This window comes from Trachurus japonicus, chromosome 6 (genome assembly GCF_045865225.1).
Source record: "Trachurus japonicus isolate A0001 chromosome 6, Traja_1.0".
Lineage (NCBI taxonomy): Eukaryota > Metazoa > Chordata > Actinopteri > Carangiformes > Carangidae > Trachurus > Trachurus japonicus.
This window is the reverse complement of record NC_140912.1, coordinates 22,468,934-22,489,726: the sequence shown is the minus strand read 5'-3', so window position 1 is coordinate 22,489,726 and position 20,793 is coordinate 22,468,934. Positions and strand designations below refer to the sequence as shown.

Below are 20,793 nucleotides of genomic sequence, written 5' to 3'. Positions count from 1 at the left end.
ATCTGGTTTCACAGAGATGGCCAGACCTACGGGTGGTTTAAGAAATCCAGCTTGACTATGAGCAGGCTTTTCTTCATCGCTCGAAACACGTCTGTCCTAATTCACTACTGAAGCTATGATGATGTTATCTAACTTTGCTGTTGCCAAATATATAAATGTGTTCAGCTGTGTCTCAGTGCTGCATGGCAAAGCTAGCGTGGGCTAATGGCTGTGGCTGTGGCTGGATTGTTTTTGGTTCTCATGTACATGCAGTAACTTTATTCAGTTGTGCTTTTTATCATGTGTTTAGTGGCCACTTGTACTGGGAACTTGTGACACCTTGCAGAAAACGTGGCTAAGCAGTGGCCGAAAACAAAATTAGTTTTGATTTCAGATACTGGTGGGCCAGTGATGATTGTTTACAGGACCTTTAATTGTCTACCTTAGATACCTCTTGTTACACACTTTATATCTTCACGTTTTCGGAGCAGTGAAAATAATATAAAACTTTCAAGATTTTTAGATAGCAATGCTGACTTCTTACATTACTACTACTACTACTTATTTAAGGTACAGGAGGATGGAGGCTGGGGTGGATTGTGGATCTACAAAGTGCTGGACTTTGCTTACACACACTGCAGTTTGCATCCTGTTTGACTCAGTTTGGGCTAAATAGTAGTTAGAGAAAAGTTGTGGTTTCAATTAAATGTTAAATGTATCTAGTCCTTCAAAGAGTTATTGACTTTTTCAGTATTTAAACAAGACCATGAATAGTTGAATTGTGATTTAGATATTGATATTGCAAGTAGATTTGAAAGCATCAATAAACTGGACTGGAACTGGTCCCTGGTCTTTTAGAGGGGAACTATGACAAAATCTTGTAGTTCTAAATACTACACTGTTTAATTTAAATTATACTTTTGGTGTCAGTTGTGTCATTTCATAAATTTTCTGCAACAAGTAGCCTATTTGACACAGATAATGTAAGACAAGGTAGCGCTGTTCCATCAGAAGAGGACTGGGCTGCAACCAATGATTTTTATCAATATGAAAATGCTGTTGCCTTTAATAATCAATTGATTGAGCAGAGTTTAGTGAAGTATTCCAAACATTATTCCCGGAAGTGATCATATTCAAATGTCTTGTTTTATGTGACCATCAGTCAAAACACCCAGAAAGTAGGGAAAAAGTACAGAAACCTGCAGGAGGTGAAATCCACCGCATTCACTATCATCATTTTATAACTTGGCAAGCATTAACTCTCAAACCACATTTATTGTTGCAAATTAGTAGTATAAAAAACAACAAAGTATTACTGAATTTATTTTTTATGTATTATTTGCACATAGAGCTTGATTTTATATGTTGGTTTTAGGTTTTCTAACAACTGAGGATGTGGCAGCTGTTGTTTTAGCTTTTCTTCTTTTTGCAACAGGTGTCCAGCTGGACACTGTGGTCAACTTTCCTTGAGCTGGAGACATGTTTGATGTCATTATAACAAAGACTAGGAAAAGACTGTGGGAGGGTTATGTGCGAGACACTAAGTAATAGACTAGGATCAATGGCAAGGAAGCGACAGATGTGAATTTTAAGAACAAACTGTCTAGGTATCTGAAAATACCTTAAGTAATGACGACGTCAACTATAAAACACAGCGTACAGGAGAAATAAATGCTTCCTCAGCCCCTGATTTTGAGATCAGAGTTCAGTATTTTCCCCTTTAAAAAAATTCTAGTTTGGCGTTAGGGAAGAGGCTGATCCAAAATCAGTGCAATTTATGTTAAGCGTAAGAAAAAAAAAGACTACAAATATGGCCATAGTAAATGTAGGATGGGAGCAGTTCTTGGAGAAACATTCTTCAAAGCTCATGTTGATGAATTAATGATTGAATGATGAATATGGAGGAAGGGAGGGGAGGGTTACACTCGGGCTTTAGAACACTCTGGAACATATAAATGATCAATTGCGTCTTTCAGCAGAGAATAAAAAAAGTTTTGGCTGTCCAAAGCTGCAGTCAAGCCACAGAGAAAAAACAGAGGAAAAGGATGAATGAAAGGATGGATGAAAGGAGGAAGGGAAGTGAAGAAGCTGGCCGCACTGGCGCCATAATTCTTCTCCCGTTTTACCCTCGTTTAATCGTTCTGTGTCATGCTCTTACATCTCTCTAACATCTCTCATCCTTCCTCCTCCCTCCACCCTCTGCAGCATCCCAAATAGAAGTCTGTTGTCACATCCCCTCTTCTTTTTTCTTCTTCTTCTCCTTGTTCCTCTTCTTCTCCTTTTCCACCATCTTATTTATGTCCTTTTCTCTTTCCCAAGCCCCTCTTCTTCCTTCATCTGCCTTTTCCCCACCTTCATCATACTTTCCATCTTCCACCAGCTCCTCCTCCTTCATTTCCACCCCCTACTCCTCCTCTTCCTCTCCATTTTCCTCTACATGGGGAACACCAGGAAGCCAGAGAAGGTGGAGTATTTCCATCCTCCCATTAGGTTTCCTCTCTCCAGTTTGAGGTAGGCCCGGTCTCCTTTTTCCATCTGGATCAGAACACCATTGCTGGCCGCCTCGCGCGTCACATCCTGGTCGCCTGCAAATGCAGAAATCACCGGCCAGCCGTTGTGCATCAGGCTCACCTGGATAAGGTGGAAAAGGACACACAGTTTACAGAATGAAAAGGAGGGGTGAGGGACAAACATGCTCACAGACAGTCAACCACACAGACAGGGAGATGTAGGGGAATTTGGGATTGGTATAAATGCATACAGAAGATTTTGTATCCTGACAGTGTTTTAATGTAGAATTAGACTTTTCTTGTTGAGCTGCAAGATAAAAATTACAGCTATACAGTATACGTTATAATATAATGTAATCCAACAGAATATTATATTTGAATGGCACCACTTTATGTTACTTTGTGTAGTCAGCACATCGTCAATAGATTTATCAAGGGAGTCCTTCCCCTGCTTTTCAATTACTACTTGGAGAAGATTTAACAAAGACTTAGAGAGACATTTATACACAGAGAGATACAACAGTCCCACACTTTGTCTGACTCAACAAATGTTTCAATGGGGAATAACATCTTCTTCTTACAAAGAGACGTAGCTGTCAGTGATCTGTCCCCCCTCCCTTCCCAGGGCGGCCAACATACACACCAGACAGCGGCTTTCATCACTACTCTTTTGAGCAACAGCAGAAATACAAGCGCTGTTGGCTTTGTTTCCGCCTTTACGTTTTTCAAAAAATAAAAAAAAAGGAAAAGAAATGGCTTTCTGCTACCCCTGGTACCAATGTGGCACTAAAAACAAACTGAAATGAATTTTTTGGAAAGATGTCTGTTTATGCAGGATCACACTTTATAAAAACCTGTGTGAGCAAACCCACTGTTTCGTGATAAGGGAAGCAACACAGAGTTTGTGTTCTCATGCATTTCTAGAGGTGGTTGTAGGCTGTAAGACGACGGAGTCTGACTTGGCATGAGGAAGGAGGAAATCCTGCTTTCTATACTGAGGCTCATGTATATAAGAGACTATTCAATGAAACTTCTAACCAGTTATATTGTGTTGAATTTACTCAGATAATCACCAGTCTATTGCTGCCCTGCACAAGATAATGTAATCCCTCCACTCTTTCTTAATGTACAATTTTACACCAGAGCCTGTGGGACATTTTGTGTCATTTATTGTATACTGTAAATACATTTATTTTTCTGACATAATCCACACAACACGCAGGGTTTATTATTTCAGAGAGCCGCTCGGTTTAGAGAGACACCCCCCACCCCGCTCCACCCCACCCCCGCCCAAAGCTCTAAATACATCAAAATACTTCCGCACACCCTGGAAGCAAGTAAACTGTTGCTAACTGATGAAACACAGTCATAAACATCCCATAATTATACACTTATCCACCTCATTCTAGCTGATGGTCAAGAGAGAGAGAGAGAGAGAGAGAGAGAGTGTGTTTGTGTGTGTGTCTGTGTGTGTGGGCAGGAGATGAAGAGCCTGTCAGAGTCAAGAGCTCTCTTGGCCCGGCTCTCCTCTTAATAGCAAAGTGAACGTAGCAGCTAAAGCTGTGTGTGTGTGTGTGCGTGAGTGTCTGTGTGTTGCTTTGAACAGCCAGTCTGTGATGAAAACACTCAGACTATTCTCAAACTATCTTTTTAAATTATCTGAATGCAAATTTAGGAGAGGTCACTGCAAAACTTACATTTCACATTGCTGGAAAAAATTCTCTTTATTTGTGAACAACAGATATAATACAGGGATGTGTGAATGTTTGGTTTTATATATAATAACACACCTACATGTATCGGCTTGTCTCTCTAATTATACTTGTCTTATCGGTGCACCAGTGGTACCATCCTGCTTATTAGTACTGTCAGCATTACCCACATTTAATATACAGTAGAACACACCTGATAGTTGTGAAGTCTTTGCTTGCACAATTAGTTTAAAATTGGCAGATATTATTAGCAGACGACCACACAGTGTAACTCTAATAATACATGTGAGACAATAAGCCAATTTATACATCACATAGTAAAAATAAGTGCTGCGTTACCAGCGTCTAGATGCAATTCACGCAATTGCTGACATCAACTGTTTTGTCCCACATACAGCATCTTCTACGCACACTGAGGCCTCGCAGCGCATGAGAGGAGGGAGTTTTGTTTTAACCGTCTGACCTGAACTTGGCTCCCCCTGAACGCATCTCGTTCTGCAGGGAGAAGACCCCACCCTCTGAAATGTATTCAACTCTCACTATTCAGTTTGAGGGTTTCACTTTCCCTCCTCTGCTCCTTGTTCGTCCTCTCTCTGCAGACTTACAGAGCTGGCGAATGGTCACAAGTCTTTAAAGCAGTAACACAAACGCAAGTCATGGGTGGGAGGGGGTCACACGAAGTTAGCAAGTTTCAAAGTGTGCTGTAGCAGCTTTGCAGTTAATTTAAGGAGCTAGACTGAAGGAATATCATTACTGAAAAGACAATACCCCGAGCTGCAAATTTAAGTGGATACAAAAAGGTGACGGCACCTTTATCCTTCAATTATTTATGGCAATGAAACACATTACTTGTCATATAACTTGAATATCCTATTTAATTTTAAGACAACACCCTCGAGGCCGGTGTTGGATGTTTTACAGACTAAAAGAGGAATCAGTGTAAGATAAATAAACCCCTCCCTGTTCCTGAACCTCCCTTACCCTCTCTGTGTCACACCTGACAGCACGCACACAGTTGCATGAAACTGACAGAAGAAGTAGTCAGGGTACAGTAGCCCAAATGTGCCAGTGAAGGAAGAAAAAACAACAACTGCTTTTCTGAAACGTTTACCCGCGTCAAAGAGCCGACAGGGTGTAGGACTTCACAAAGGAAACAGCAGGTGTGGGTGTGTTGACAGACATCTACACTGCCTTGCAAACCTCTTGTGTCCCATCATAGAAAATGAATGAAACTGTGAACTAGGCTTGGGCGGTATCCAAATTTTGATACCTTCAAACTTCCTCCACATTTTAATGTAAAAGTAGGTTAAACATATTAAACTAACTGAAAATTCAACCACGCATAAGTTCTACTGGACATAATCAATTTTAGGCATTAAATGACTTTTATTTAATATTTAATCCTTATCTCCTATATAAGTGCACTGCATTTTTTCATGATGGTATTGAAACTGATGCCGTTGCTATTTTTAAACACCTGCAGTATACGGTATTACCGTAATACCGCCCAAGCCTACTGTGAACTAGTTTTAATTCAGTCAATATAAAGGTGGCATGATTTGGAAAAGTGGTCAAACATGATCCTGCATTAAGTGCAGGTGCATTTGACCAGTAGACATTTAAAGGTGACAGGTTTGCAGTTATGACACTAATTTGGAAAATGAGTGTAAAATTAAATCATTAAGTTCCAATACAAACAACAGGAATGATACTGGCAGATCTGAGGATAGTCAATAATCAATATGTGATAATAATGCCAATAGTTACACCATCACACTGGCAGAGTTCACCACTTTTAATGCAGTGTTAATAATCAGTGTGCAGCCTCCTTACAGTAAAAACACCACTTCATTAGTGTGTGTCTTGATTGATTACAAACATTACACTGTTTCCAAGAGTCTTCAATCAGTGAATGAAGACGAGCACAAATCATTAGAAACATGAAATTTGGATCTCATCATCAATAACTGACATCGCTCCAGGTTCTACGGAGAGGTGATGAGAGAAGAAACGGTGTACACAATTAAAATAAAACACATAAACACACCCTTTTATGGAGGCTTTTCAAGGACAGAGTAGCGAGTGTGTTAGAGATGGAGGGAGGGCCTGTGGAGAAAGCCATTTGAAGCTCTCCTCTACATCTTTAGTGAAGCTCAGTGCTAAACTGCCAAATTGTAAAACTGAACTATTAAATAAAGATAAGAATTCACAATTAAATGTACAAACTTGTGTTCAAATCAAGCAGAAAGACTTAAAGGAGGGCAATCTAAAAATATCAAGCACTTCCTCCCCCTTCCAAAATGTCAAGACGATGGACGCTCAGGCTAAAAAGAACATCGTATGTAGAGAGGTGCAAGCGGAGACTTCAAGTTAGCCTCATTAACCTCCAGATTATTATATCAAACAGGCACGAAGGGAGGGAGTAGGTAGATAGATAGATAGATAGATAGATAGATAGATAGATAGATAGATAGATAGATAGATAGATAGATAGATAGATAGATAGATAGATAGATAGATAGATAGATAGATAGATAGATAGATAGATAGATAGAGGAGATAAAACAGGAGAGAGAGACGGGGATGGAGGGGGAGAGAGCGCGGGAGGGAGAAATGGTTTCTGTCCAGTGTGCGTGTAATGCTTCCAAACAGAGATGGCAGACAAAAAAAGCAAGCATCACTACATCACTCTGTTACCCTGAGACGCACACACTCGAGCATGCGCGCGCACACACACACACACACACACACACACAGGAATCATGCAGACAAAATCCACCCTCTTGCCTCCCCATCCATTCAGCCAAGTCACTCATGTGGAACTCACACTTACAAACCTTCCCTCTTGTCCTCACACATTTTTTTCCCCTTGATACATAACACACACACACACACACACACACACACACACAATGTCTCTTTCAATCAATAATTCAAACATGTTTCCTGGTTGTCTCGCTTGTTTAATCCCCCCTCAGATCTAGAATCTGTGATTTTTGTCACATTACTGATCATTTCTGACATGCAGTGTATATTACATCAGCGTAACAGTGCAGTGAACAAGGTGGGAGATAGGACTGCTCTCTGAGCTGCAGACATAATATTCAGCACAGATGATTGGTTACTAGAAGCATTAATTACTAGAAGCATACCTATCACATATTTATAATCGGCCAATAATAACAAGAAGCCGATCCATCTGGGAATCCCTAATTGCCAGATTCATCTGTCAGTAAAAATGTTTTTTGGCCTTCACTGAGGTGAGCGCTACCATGTTGACTTGGCTTAAAAGATCTCGCACAAATGTTTGTAATATACTCGACATTTCAGAACCACAGCAGGACTTATGATCATATTTCCGTTGCTGCTGTAAGGAGCAATTTGAGCTGATTTTACTTAGTAGAGAAGTTCTCTAGTCGTTCTTTCAAGTCAAGTCCTGATTAGATTGGATAATTGCGAGTGTGTTTTTACTGACAAAAAGACAGCTTTTATTCCTAACTGTGGAAAATTGCCCGAATCACTTTTTTCTTTTTTCTTTTTAAGAAAAATGACACTGTTTTCAAACATGACATCAATATGTAAAATTGGCAGGGCATTTACAGAAAACAGTGCAAGTCTGAAAGGGACTCACATCTCTCTGTCTTTTGTCTTACCATCTATCTTTCTTACTTATGTGTCGACTATCTGTCTCCCTCCCTCTGTTTCTGACACACACACACACACACACACTGGGTCAGTGTGCGTACTAGTGATATATAGCTCTAATAAAGCTGTGACAGTGGTTTGAAGGGATGAGACTGTGGTCACACACATACTGTATACACATCCACACATCCACACACCTGTATGAATAAAGAGCATGTGGTGTGTGCGCCTCTGTGCAGCTGTCTGCCATTCCCTCCCCGTATCCTACATGCAAACACACACACACACACACACACACTGTCATCTACACCCTTACAATTACCATCCATAAATATAAAAGCATGATAATAGGCCTGCGCATCATGTCAGGCCTCGATCGATCTGCATTCATTAATGCATAAGCGCCAATTAACTGGCTGAGTAACAGAGAGAGAGACAGAATAACAGAGAGAGGGAAAGGGAGGGGGGGAAGGGATGTGTGTGTGTGTGTGTGTGTGTGTGTGTGTGTGTGTGTGTGTGTGTGTGTGTGTGGAGGGGGTGGGGGTGGGGGGCAAGAAAAGAGCCACAAAAAATGTTGAGGGGATGGAGAGAAGCAGGGAGGTAGAAAATCTGGCCTTCAATATGGAAATAGACGTCGCATGTCTCAGTGCAGCACTTAATGCCAACGACATGATGACATCCTGTTATTGCATCATCAATTCCTGTCTACTCCTCTGTCTTGACATGACAATGATACTCTTCTAGTTTTTTTTTCTCCTACTGTTTTTTTTACATCGTTGTCTCTCTCATTTTTTTTTCATCTTTCTCCTTTCTGCCCCTTTTCATTCATCTCTACATCTTTTCCTTTTGCTTCCCTTTTTTAATTCTCCTCTATCTTTTGCTTGTCACCTTTTTTTTTCTCTTTCCCCTCTTTCTCACTATTTTTCCTGTCTCCTCAGAAAGACAGTTAGTCATAGTGATAGATACATACATAATGGTGTGTCTGTCTGGGGCGTCCGTGACATCCTGTGTCTTTAAAATGGCCAAGTTTTTCCGGTTGTGGAAGTTTTCTGAAGTTTGTAGCAAAGTTAATTGAGGGTCACACAATTGGTGCACAGAGGAAAACAGCAAACCTCTGACAGTTCCTAAAAAAAACTCAGCTCAAAGAGTGTAAGACAGGAAAGATTGATTCATATACACATGAAATCTAACTCTCTTGTATGGAGACACCCAGCATGTCATCTTACAAAAACGTAACTCTCTTTGTGCAGATTGTAAGCATCCAGAAATCATACATTACATTATAATAATAACCTCATAACAGTAAAAGTTCACTAGGTTAGCTGACCTGAGTGGCACTACCTTTAGATTTAAACACATGTATTTGGGGGAACCCATCCAATCACTATTGAGTTAGAGAATCAAGAGGATTTTTACACATCACAAATGAATAGAACAAAAACAAAAGCAAGAACTCCCAGGAACCCCTGCTGTAACAGCGCCATCTCAGTGGCAAGACAGCTGGTAGTGATCAATAAAGAATGATGCAAAACATTACAGGAAACAGGAAACAGTTTGAAGGTGGGAAACTCATAGTTTCTAGTAACATGCTTTGCATTTTGAAAAAAGAAAAAAGTTTTTCCTGCCGCAGAGGCTCACGTCTTATTAGAATCTGGAACATCTGTGCTGGCCAGGAGACTTTATTTAGGTCATGTCTGTGTTTATTGTTGGTTCTCTGCTCTTTGTTTATGGTCTACCTTCAGTGGGTGCTCTCTAGAAATCTAGAAACACAATTACTGTACCAGTCCAGTCTGCAACTCTCACAGGGACACAGCACTAATTTGTAACTATTCCTATTAAGTCAACAAAGCAGTTTTTCCATTTGGGTTGAAATATTTTTTGCATAAATGGAAAATGGAGTTAGCATGTACAGTAATGATTCCTGAATACCCTAAATGTAGGTTTGTCCATTGAAAGCAAACACCACGCTCTACAGATAGCTGAGATTTTACATGATCACTGCAGAGACAATAAAGAAAGTCCAGCTGAAGGTCATTGTTTCCCAGATAAATGTACATGGCAGTTGCTATACAAAATGATGTTACCCTGCAAGAAATTATATTACACTAATTCCATTACAGAGTGGGAAAAACCTTCTAATGAACTTCTTCATCAGTGCTGCCTGGATCTCTGCAGCCTCTTAACCTCTGCTGGCACAGTTTGACATTATTCCTGACTTTTACCTGATTACACCTGATTGTTGGTTATTTCTCTCAATCTCATTAAAGTCTGAATGAATTTCCACAGTTAGTCTTGAAAATGTAGATGTCAGGTCAGTGGGTCCAATTGTTTCAATCTATTTCAGGTTGAATAATAGTAATGGTGCACGTTTTAATGTGAGGTAAACAGGTGATGTGTGCAGAAGAAATTGTGCACATTGCAAATCATACATGAAGGTGGGGAATGAAAAGATTGTATCTGAAGTTAGTTTAAAAGGGCAGTTTTTGAGAAAGTTGGGCAGTTTTCAAAAGTAGAACCGATGCAGAGAGAGATGGAGGCAGAGCAAAAGTCAGAACTTTACTTACCTATCTACATTTTAACCAGATCAGATCTAACAAATTTCAGCAAGTCTTCACCAGCTGTCATCGATATCGCCTCGGGGAACAACATCATTAATTTGGGGAAACCGCCGAGCAAAGCCCTCAGCCATCATTCTTATTTAGCGAGAGGCAAAACATGCAACTCTGAATCTGTTGCCAAATGTCAAACCACAAGTTTACATTACAAGTTAATTAAGACAACTCATTTGAGCTTCAACAAGACTTTTGATTCCTTATAGCGTTTACAAACTGGTCTTTCCCATCTGCAGTGTTGACACAGCCTCCCACACAAGTTTTACCTTACATTCAAACCTACACGCAGCTCACACATGATCATTGCACTAACTACGGTACTCCCACTGAAATAACTGTCTTTTCAGTTTGTGGTTTAAGTGGAAACAGACAAACTTTCCCTCCTATCCTTTCCAAGTATTTCTGTAGGTCCTGCTCTTATGAAAAGGTGACCATTTTCCATTTTCCTGGGTCCAGCAACAACACAGGAAAAAAATAACCACTTGTTACTGTAACTACCAAACGAAGACAGAAGAAAGAAGCATGAGATTAATTAGAAACCCCCATTTCAGTGCTAAGATGAATGCAGAGTGTACGCTATACTGTATTAATACATATGCAGGTTTTATTACTTAATGATCAAGTAGAAATAATTACAGCTGAATCCTAGAGCTCCTTCCATCTACTGAATCCTTGTCTCCTCTGACGCTCTGGCTCTCTTTCTTCTGCCTGGTTGTCTTTCTACACTTACTCCAGTTGCTCCACCATCAACTGTTTCTGCTACTGACTGTATACTCTTTCTGGTTTGGTTGTGCGATGGCAGACACACTTCCTGTTTACCATAAATTGAGCCTTCATTTTCCCCAGCGATTTCTCGCCCAGTGTCAGACAGAATTGCATAGTGAAAATGATGCTTGTATGGAACCAATCCAAATACCCACGGTATGATTTCTCCTAAGCCATTACATTGTTATATTCGATGTTTACTACATAATAAGTTATAGTAAATGTTGTCCATCGCCTCTTAGAAACAGGATTTAACAACCAAAACAAAACTTGCTCTCACATTTTGAAGTTTTTACACACAGAGAGCATTTGTGTGTCTCTTGCGCAACAAAACCAAATGTTGATTTTATTTTCAACAGTTGACATGAAGTGCATAGCAATTGTTCCACTTTCAGTTCACTTCACAGTCAGAGGTTGTTGGCTAAAACATGTAACTGTATTGTTAACCCATAATTGTCTCCTTACATACATTACGTCTATGGTAAATGGCCTGCTGTTATGGCACATCACAGCCATTAAAGAGAGCTGATGATGATGATGGTGACTACATACGCTTTTCATTGAAGAGGTTTGGCAAGTCTCTGCACTTTGAATGAGGTCAAACTGTCTTTTTGGATGTCTATCATGGCCAAAATGACCAACATTAATATGCATGAGCAGGCTGAAAAAACAAAACAAAACATGTACTACATGATTACCGATACTATAGAGAGCGTTTTAGCATTCCTTTAGGCCCAAAGAGCTGTTGGCTTGTAAATATTCCTTTTTTTTAGACTGTTCAATTTAAAGATAATAAATGTTCAAAGAATATTTTCTCTAACACCTCCTCCCTCACACATGGGCACAACACAGTGCAACTTTCTATAATGTTCTGCCAAAGTGAGAGAGACAGAGCGCAGGTTGATTGGATTAAAATGAAACCGAGCATCTGGCTTGCAAACTGTGTGTGTGTTTGTGTGTGTGCGTGTTTGTGTGTGTTGACAACAAACGACCAAACTGTAAAAACAGCAGAATGAAAGACCTCATCTGTGTCATCACTGAAACACACAAGACAAAAATAGTGCCGAGACCCTAACCCATCAATTACCTTCATACACCAACAGAAAAGAGAAACAAAGACGTTAAAGAGTTGTTACAGGATAACATCCATTTCTAAACATGTCCATTAACTTCTGAGAGTGTATGATTTTAATGGATGAGTCACCCCTATGGTCACTGTCACGTCTCACCCCATGCCACTCGGCAAAAGAACTAATGACATGACGTGAGCTGAAAGGTGAGTTTTTCTATTGACCTTTTGGACTTTTTTCAAAATGCAACCAAAAGGCATGCTCCCTCTTCATTACTGGATTCTTTGTGTTGGTAACTAACCATCACTGAATAGCATGAAATTGTGAATTCCAACTGTTTTTACTTTATAGGGTTGGAAATAATATATTATTTAGATAGATAGATAGATAGATAGATAGATAGATAGATAGATAGATAGATAGATAGATAGATAGATAGATAGATAGATAGATAGATAGATAGATAGATAGATAGATAGATAGATAGATAGACAGCACAGCTGTATAGCTGCATGTATTTAATTGGATTCAGGATTTAATCCCAGCAGCAACACCAGCGGTTATTCTTCGCTAAGAAGGTGAGAAGCTAAGAAGGCTTGTGCTAATGCTTACATTATTCTCTGTTCTCTGTTGGTGTCAAGAATGCAAACTGGAGATCGGAAAAGGGGTGAGAGGCATGGCACCCATATTTATACAGATGAATACATTTAAAACTTTAATATCAGATATTTAGGCAAAAAAAAACAAGCAAATAGACTAGTACTTAATGTTTAGTAGGTGTCAGGTTTACTATGTTAATGAGTGTAGCATGTTAGCAGGATAAAGTTTGCTAATTAGCGACAAAGACAAAGCATGGTTGAGGCTGTTGGGGAATGTCATTAGTTTATTAGGTATTTTTGATGAGGCATAAGATGAAAAGGCCACCAAAGTGATTAGGATTCATCCCAAGGGAGAAGTGAATGTGTCAATACATAGCAGCTTTAATCAATATAACTTTCATCTGAAGCCATGAATGTCTGAACCAAACTCTGTGTCCATCCAGCTCATAGATGGTGAGATATTTCACTAGATATTCTAAGTGAAAACTTTTACCCGCTGATCAAAAGTCAAGGTATCACCAAAGTCAGGGAACTATAAACAAATGTGCTTTCTAAAATCTTTCTAATCAACATGTAAACAATACCATCCACAGAGCTACTCCACTGACATGGCTAAAAATGTTTGTATCTCAGTCATTGACCTAAACCCCAGCTCATCCCCACTCACACCAAGCTCACAAACATGTAACATATAACAAACAAATACACAGTGTGTGAGGTTTGACATTTCACAGTCTCTACGCAGGCAGTTGTGGACAAACTATTGCTATACATTATTCCATTTTTTCAAGTGAGGCTTCAACATGCCTCTCATTTCCTTGGATTTTCCTGTATGTCGAGGGGGTTTTCCTTCATTTTTTTAGCTCAATTCATGCTCTCATTAGTATACTGCTGGCTACTAAATAACTGTTGCGGTCTGCTGGAAGTGCACTGAAATGTACCAGTATTTCTTACATCCTCTTAACAGTGGTCCTTCTCTATAGTTTCCACTTTAACAGAAATGATTAGGGAGGGATTTTCTGCTCTTGGCCCACCCAAAAACCCGATGTTTCGTACAATAGTATATACCACATCCTGGAACTACAAAAAAATAAATTAAAATTGCACTCACCATCTTTCTGTTACTCTAACAATACATGGTGTTAAATTTACAACTTCCTCATTCTTACATCTCCCTGAGTAGTTTACTACCTTCGACACCAGTGAATATGATCCAGGGAGATAACAGTAACATCTATTTCTTTCCATGGTAAAAAATAATTAAATTCCTCTGTACTGTACATGAGTTCATAGAAGTGAGAGACAAGCCGTCATTGATCAGTGTAGACATTTAAATGAGGTTTGATTGCGCTTTGTTCTTTTTTTTTTGTCATTTGAAGTATTTTTTCATTGTCTTTTATCTCTACTCTGTGTATCATGAGTGCACCACTGTGTGTTTTTTAATATCTGCAAAGCACATTGAAAACCTTTTTCTTTTTTTTTGATCTGATACAAATAAATTTAAATGTTACTGTTATTATCATGACGTTTTTATATTTGGTCCACAAATGCATTATAATGGTTCATTTGTTAAACATTTTAAATGTGTTCACTAGAGGAAACGAGCAGTTAAGATGGTCACAGCTGGAAACCTACTCCAGCTGAATGACCACACACCACAAAGACATGTTATTTTCAAAAATTATATTTTCATCTGTTTGGTGCGGTTATAAAAATGTAATACATACTCCTTTGCCCTGAAGACTTAATGGCCATATATATATATATATATATAGTTATAAGAGAGTATATATAAGAGTATATGACTAGGTCTAATTAGCTTTTAATGTCATCACTTCTTTATACGAGTCTGACACTTTCTGTTTGGTGTGCGTGTGTCTGTGTGTGTGTGTGTGTGTGTGTGTGTGTGTGTGTGTGTGTGTGTGTGTGTGTGTGTGTGTGTGTGTGTGGCACTATGCTCCTACATAATGGCTGGCTATTTTTGTATTTAGCCAGTGTCTCATAAGTGTGGTGTCTGTGGTGTGGTGGGAAGCTGCAGAGGGAATCAGACTATATTAAGGAAACTGTTTGATGATATTTAAAGATATCGAGAAGGGATGTGGCTTAAGCAAAGTTTCATCTCAGTGGTTCTATACACATATCAATCTTTAAAAGTGTATGTGTTTTTAAAACAGAATTTGCCATCACTTTAATGAAGTGGTGGTTATACAGCAACATCACTTTGTGATAAGACTATGAACCATTTTAATCAGCCTCACACTGCACAGTCAAACAACATTCATTATAGATTATATAAAATCTATAATTACACTGTAAAAAGGTTTACAAAGAGATGTGTGTGTTAGCAATACCATACATATAGCTTCTGTGTGATGTGAAAAAATGAGAGAGGAGAGAAAATAGGAAAAAAAAAGTCTCATATTATCTGTTATCTGTGCTCCATGTAGAAATATTTTAGTACATTTAATTCGACCCACAGAATAATGACTTTTTAACAAGAAAAACTCTGTAGGCAGCTCATATCAAGCTACAGTAGAAATTGTGGATATCTTGCCTCAAAATTAAATCAGTATCTATGGTCTCAATATATAATACCCAACCAGCCTCATGGTGGTTGTACAGTTGATAAGTCTATTTTAAGTGCTGCTGCATTTATACATTGAAATACAATGGTGGTTTATTTCCCCTATTACCACTTGAATGTATACTTAAAAAAGATAAGTTAAATGAGAACCCATGTGGGGAGCTGAGTACTGATTTTAATAAAAAACACTGATGCATGGTTGCACCTGCAGTAAATTAGAGTACACCTGAACCATGTTGTTTTGCTACAGTATAGTATTCAGTGTGATTAACAGAGATGGTACTTGTTGTTGTTGTTTATGTGTTGCATAGCATTTGAAAATGGAGCGTCTTTGCTAGTCCTCAGGAGGTGAAAATCTTACTAGAATATGGGATGAACCTTTGACCCAAGTTCAAGAATGAACATTATAAGAGTTTAAACGTGACTTTAAAAGGATTTGGCTCAGATGCAACTACTCTGAGTCAGAATGTTGTAAGTTCTTACAAGAGTAGGACCGAAAAGGTAAGATCTTTTATTATCAAGCCAGTGCACTGTCAGCAGCTTGAAGCATTGCCTCGAGGTTTTCCTCCCTCAATTGGAAAACGACAACCGCAGACAGGCCTTAATACACACGCAGCATGTGGTTTTTTTGATACGGTACTTGTGCAGCTTTAATGCCTCCGGAGCTGCTTTGAGGCCCAAGGCCTTTAAGGATGCCACTTCTGAATGCTTTGGCTGCTCAAAATACTGTTGTAAAATTTCACTTATTCCCGATGCAAAATCACATTAAATAGTGATAGAATATTTCCTCTTCATCTCCTGGACAAATTAGTTTTTGGTCTTAATTGTAAACATCGACTTAATACTGACTGACTGAATAGTCATAAGGCCGCTGGCTTATGTTTTTGATTATGTTTAAGTTGCTAAGCAAAGCATTCATGGAGGGAGGATTAACCGCTGTCTAACACCTTAAACCAGGTTCAACTTCGTACTGTACAGTCTTGCAGTCTTCACAAATCAGTGAAAAGAAACTTGTACTGAACCAATGACCAATCTAACCTGTGAGCACTTGAAACTCTAGATTACTGATGTCTGACCAGCGCCTTTATCTGCTTGTCTGTCTGAGCTTTCTGTACCGAGCTGCAGGTACGTACAAGATGTTCATTAACCAAATTGATTTGTTTTGATTTGATTTGTAACAGACAGCAGCGGCACATGTATGAAATGTAAATTGTCGCACCTGAAATGCAACCCTGTAACAAACGGAAGCGTTTGATGACTATATCGTCAGAGATTTTCAAATAATATGCTGCACGTAAGCTATCCACTATTGGAAGGATAGATGTAGATGATGGGTGGCATTATGGGTAGACTCCTCTTCAGATCAGTGAATATACTCGATTTAATCCGTGATGCTTGTGTTTAATTGCCAGGCAAAACACAGAGGGAGGCACAGAGAGAGAGAGATAGGTTTGTAGTGGCATTTTGACACCCACATCACCCCTCGCAGATAGATAGACGGATCCCTGCAGCGGAAAGCACTGATGATGAGATGGAACTAACTGTTTATCCTTCCCTTTGTACATCTACCCAGCATCCGCTGATCAATAGTTCCTCATGATGTCTGGCTTTCTTCCTATTTCTCTCTTCGCCCTGCCTGAATCTCTTCATTCTCTTTCCTACCTGTCCAGTTTTTTTCTTCTTCTTTGACTTATACCTCTCATCGTTTTCTCTACTATCCACATCCTTATTTTCCCTTTATTTCTTCCATCCCTCCCTCCAGTTCTCTCTTTGCCTTGTCTTTCTTCTCTTATTTTCTCTTCACTATCTCTTCCATAGCCCCCCCCCCCCCTCTCTCCCCCTCACCTCTTTTCTCTCCCGTCATTCCCCTAACTGTTTTGCATTTACTTGCAACCACTCTCCTCCTTCCGGCTGTCTCTCATGTCTTGCCTGCACCACAGTAGCTGCCTCTAAGGCAATCAAACAGTGGGAGTTTTCAACACAGCAGATGCGCTGGATGGAAGGGAGTATGAGTGGAAGAGGTTGAGGGTGAGAAGCGCTCAGGTTGGATGCATAGCAGAGAGAGGACAACCTACACCTGTCTGTGTTGTGTCAAAAACATAACGGAGCAAAACTTTTTTTTTTTCTCAACATTCAAGATCAGTTTTCAAAAATGTAAATATCAACACACATTAGAGGCTTCAGACTTAATAGGACTTGTACTTAAGTGATGCACTCTAGCCAAAAAATGCTGGTTGCAAAAGTCTGCCAGTCAAGCCATTATCAAAATTACTCCAATAACAGCTTTTTGTTTTTCGTGTAAATCTCTCTTTTGCTGTTTTGCGCTTAACAGCATTTAATATCTGTACTAAAAGAACACGTCAATTTGGCACAAGTAACAGTACAGACGTCATGACAGACATAATTACCTTAGTGACATGAGTCAAGCGTTTGCCATCCACGGTCTATTTGTGTTCAGTCGCTCGAAGATGACTGGGAGTACACATAGAGACCTTGACATAACTTTTCCCCTCCACATATTGCCCCCTCCCTCTCTTGTTGTTGTTATTGTCGTTACTGCTGCTGCCCTTGCTAATTAATTCAAGACTCCAGTAATAAAGTATAAGTAGCAAAACATGATGCCAAAGCCCCAGGGATGCCACAGCATAATTACACAACAGTTTAATTTGCTAGAGATACATTGTAATTAACATTGCGTGGCTTGTAAAGCGTCATCATGTCATCATGTGCACGTTAAATAACTGGAAATGAGCTTTAGACTGAGTCAAGAGAATATGGAGACTGTAAGTCAATAATAGGAGAGTAAAAACGGGTTGATGGTATAAGATGAAAGCAAGCAAACCGGTGATTGGGGCTCTGTGAGCATGTCAGAAACAAATAAATGAAAAGCTGTAATTGCCACATAAAACCCTTTAGCGTCTGTATCGTTGTGTCGGTAGGCTATACAAGAGGAAATTAAAAGGCCTGCCTCTGTTTGCGCTGCTCAAAATGTACTTCATGATTTAATTTGCTAAATAAGAAAAGAAATCCCACTCAGGACACCGCCTCTTTTCATGAAAAGAAAGCCACGAGGAAACGCCGCTGTCCATGGTGCTGAAAGTAACGCTGCTGCTGCCGCGTGCTGCCTCCTCTCTCTCCTCGCGCTCACGGCAGCACCCCGTCCTCCTGTCGGCTACACGCGCTGGATCTGGCTCTGTCCTCTCTGTGCATCATGTATTGATTAATTATGATTGGGCCGGCGGGTGGCGGGGCGACTAGCTTTCATCTGCCCGCCTCCATCGTTGTCTCCGAGGGAAGACATCTCAAACATCTACAAAATGACTGCCAGCGCGGGTGATATGCAACTTTTATGAGGGGAAAACAGCGAGAGGGAGGGGGGCGTGGTGGTGGTGGTGGTGAGGCTCTCTCGCGCACGCACGCACACACACACGCACACGACATACACTAGCACAAACACATAAAAAGATAAACACACGAACACGCTGTTACCTGTATAGTTTGGCGGTTGTAGACTTTCACTACATGGAAGTTAAAACTGTAAATCCCTTTGCGTGGCGCGATGAAATTGCTTCTCTCCTCGTCAAAATTCTTCCCAACGTTTACTAGAACCTGAAAGAAAGAAAGAAAGAAAGAAAGAAAGAAAGAAAGAAAGAAAGAAAGAAAGAAATTCTTTGATAAAATTGCTTGATGTGGCTCATTTGCATTCAGAAGTCACTAATCACATGGGTGCATGCGAAATGTGAAAATTGTAACAAGGGCGTCCTGTCAAATAAAGAACTATCCAAAGCCAAGATAACCAAATTTATTCTTCTGAAATTCATAATTGTGTACTTAGTAATGTTTTTTATTAATTTAGTATTTTCTTTTCGGAATAATTAGGTGATATTATTCAAATTGAAGGCTTGTTTTTTGGGGGGGATGATGGACTCTGAGGGCCCCTCCGACCACACACCCAGTTCCACAGATGTAGAAGAATAACTCTTTGCTTTTATCTCGATTTTCTTTTTCCACGACACAACTCCCAAACTTCACGGGGAATGAAAGGGAACTTAATCAATCTTTCAAATGAAATTTTCAATTATGCATTTCTGCAGCCAAATGTCTGGTTTTATGGATGGAGGCGAACTATGGCGTGTAATTGAACGGCAGTTTGAGGGAGAATTAACCTTTAACGGCGGGCGGGTAGGACCTCGCCCTCGCGACCTGCCGTTACTAAATTATTTGGCAAGATGTCAGTTCACATATTGAGTATTGTCAGCTCAAAAAGTTGAAATATTCAAAAGTCTTGCCTACCAGGCTATTCTTGCCCACCCACTTTGGAAATGTTTTAGCGTATCTATAAAAAGAATCGTTACCGAGACAGATCCGTTTCAGCTCCACTTTTACTTATGGGGAATGAAACAGCTCACTGAGGCGCAGGAGACGCAGCTCTGTGACATACTACAGAGTAATTTGGTTTATATGACTTTGTAATAGTCCTACACACTGAATGACCCTCGATTAAGTTGATCATTTAATCCGCAGACACATTCATTCAGTGTCTGGAGTTTGATTTCAAAAAAAGATTAGGAGAAGAGGAGGTTATCAGATGAGGCACGGTGCGTAAAACACGCATAGGTAACTGTTAGTGCGCTGACGCTTCTGTATGTGATATTTGATGTTTTTCCCCCGGTGACAGACAAGTTCTCCTCTTTACACAGCATGTTTGACTGTTACCATACCAGCAAATATACATGCCACACATTCAACACACACACACCTTCTCAAAGTTCAGCATTAAACTGACAGAAAGCAACTGTAAACATTCATCATGTCTTTGTTTTGTTTTTGTTTTTTGTTAGGAGAGGAGAACAGGACAGAAATATTGCCTCCTACCCGATCGAAGTAGATGACCATGGTTCGGTTGCTCATCTCGGAGGGCTCGTGGTTGGTGTTCCGTACTGCGGAAAACGCCACCTTGGCGCTGCCCGAGCGCACCGAGATCCCGAGCGCCGTGCCCGTGGGGTCCGCGGTCGGGTTGGAGTCGCACACCACGAGGCACTTCCCCTCCAGGACGATTGGTTCCGTCTCGTTCTGAGCGCGGGCCGGACTCGCCGCGAGCCACACGGCACTTAGCAGGCAAAACGCCAACATACCGAAACCAGAGCAGCGAACTTCTTTCTGCGGTCGCCTTCTTCGTACCTCAAACCGTGCGTCTAATCCCCTCCTGAAAACAAGATAGGAAGAGTTTCCCGTCGTCTCCCCGGTGGACCGTTAGACGTCTTGTTTCACAACTAGATGCCACTCCGCTGTCTTGGATCGAGCAGCCTACAGCAAA

The 20,793-nt window shown here is 40.1% G+C and overlaps 1 protein-coding gene across 1 annotated transcript; it reads right to left on the bottom strand.

Annotated features, from left to right (window-relative positions):
- Positions 1-2,258: 2,258 nt before the first annotated feature.
- On the bottom strand, positions 2,259-20,791 carry cbln1 (cerebellin 1 precursor). The gene is made up of 3 exons (XM_085779861.1): positions 20,352-20,791; positions 18,966-19,085; positions 2,259-2,610 (listed from the first exon to the last, which is right to left on the bottom strand). The coding sequence occupies exons 1-3, from the start codon at positions 20,607-20,609 to the stop codon at positions 2,413-2,415; spliced, it is 576 nt and encodes a 191-aa protein (XP_085635987.1). The 5' UTR covers positions 20,610-20,791; the 3' UTR covers positions 2,259-2,412.
- Between the last annotated feature and the right edge of the window lie 2 nt (positions 20,792-20,793).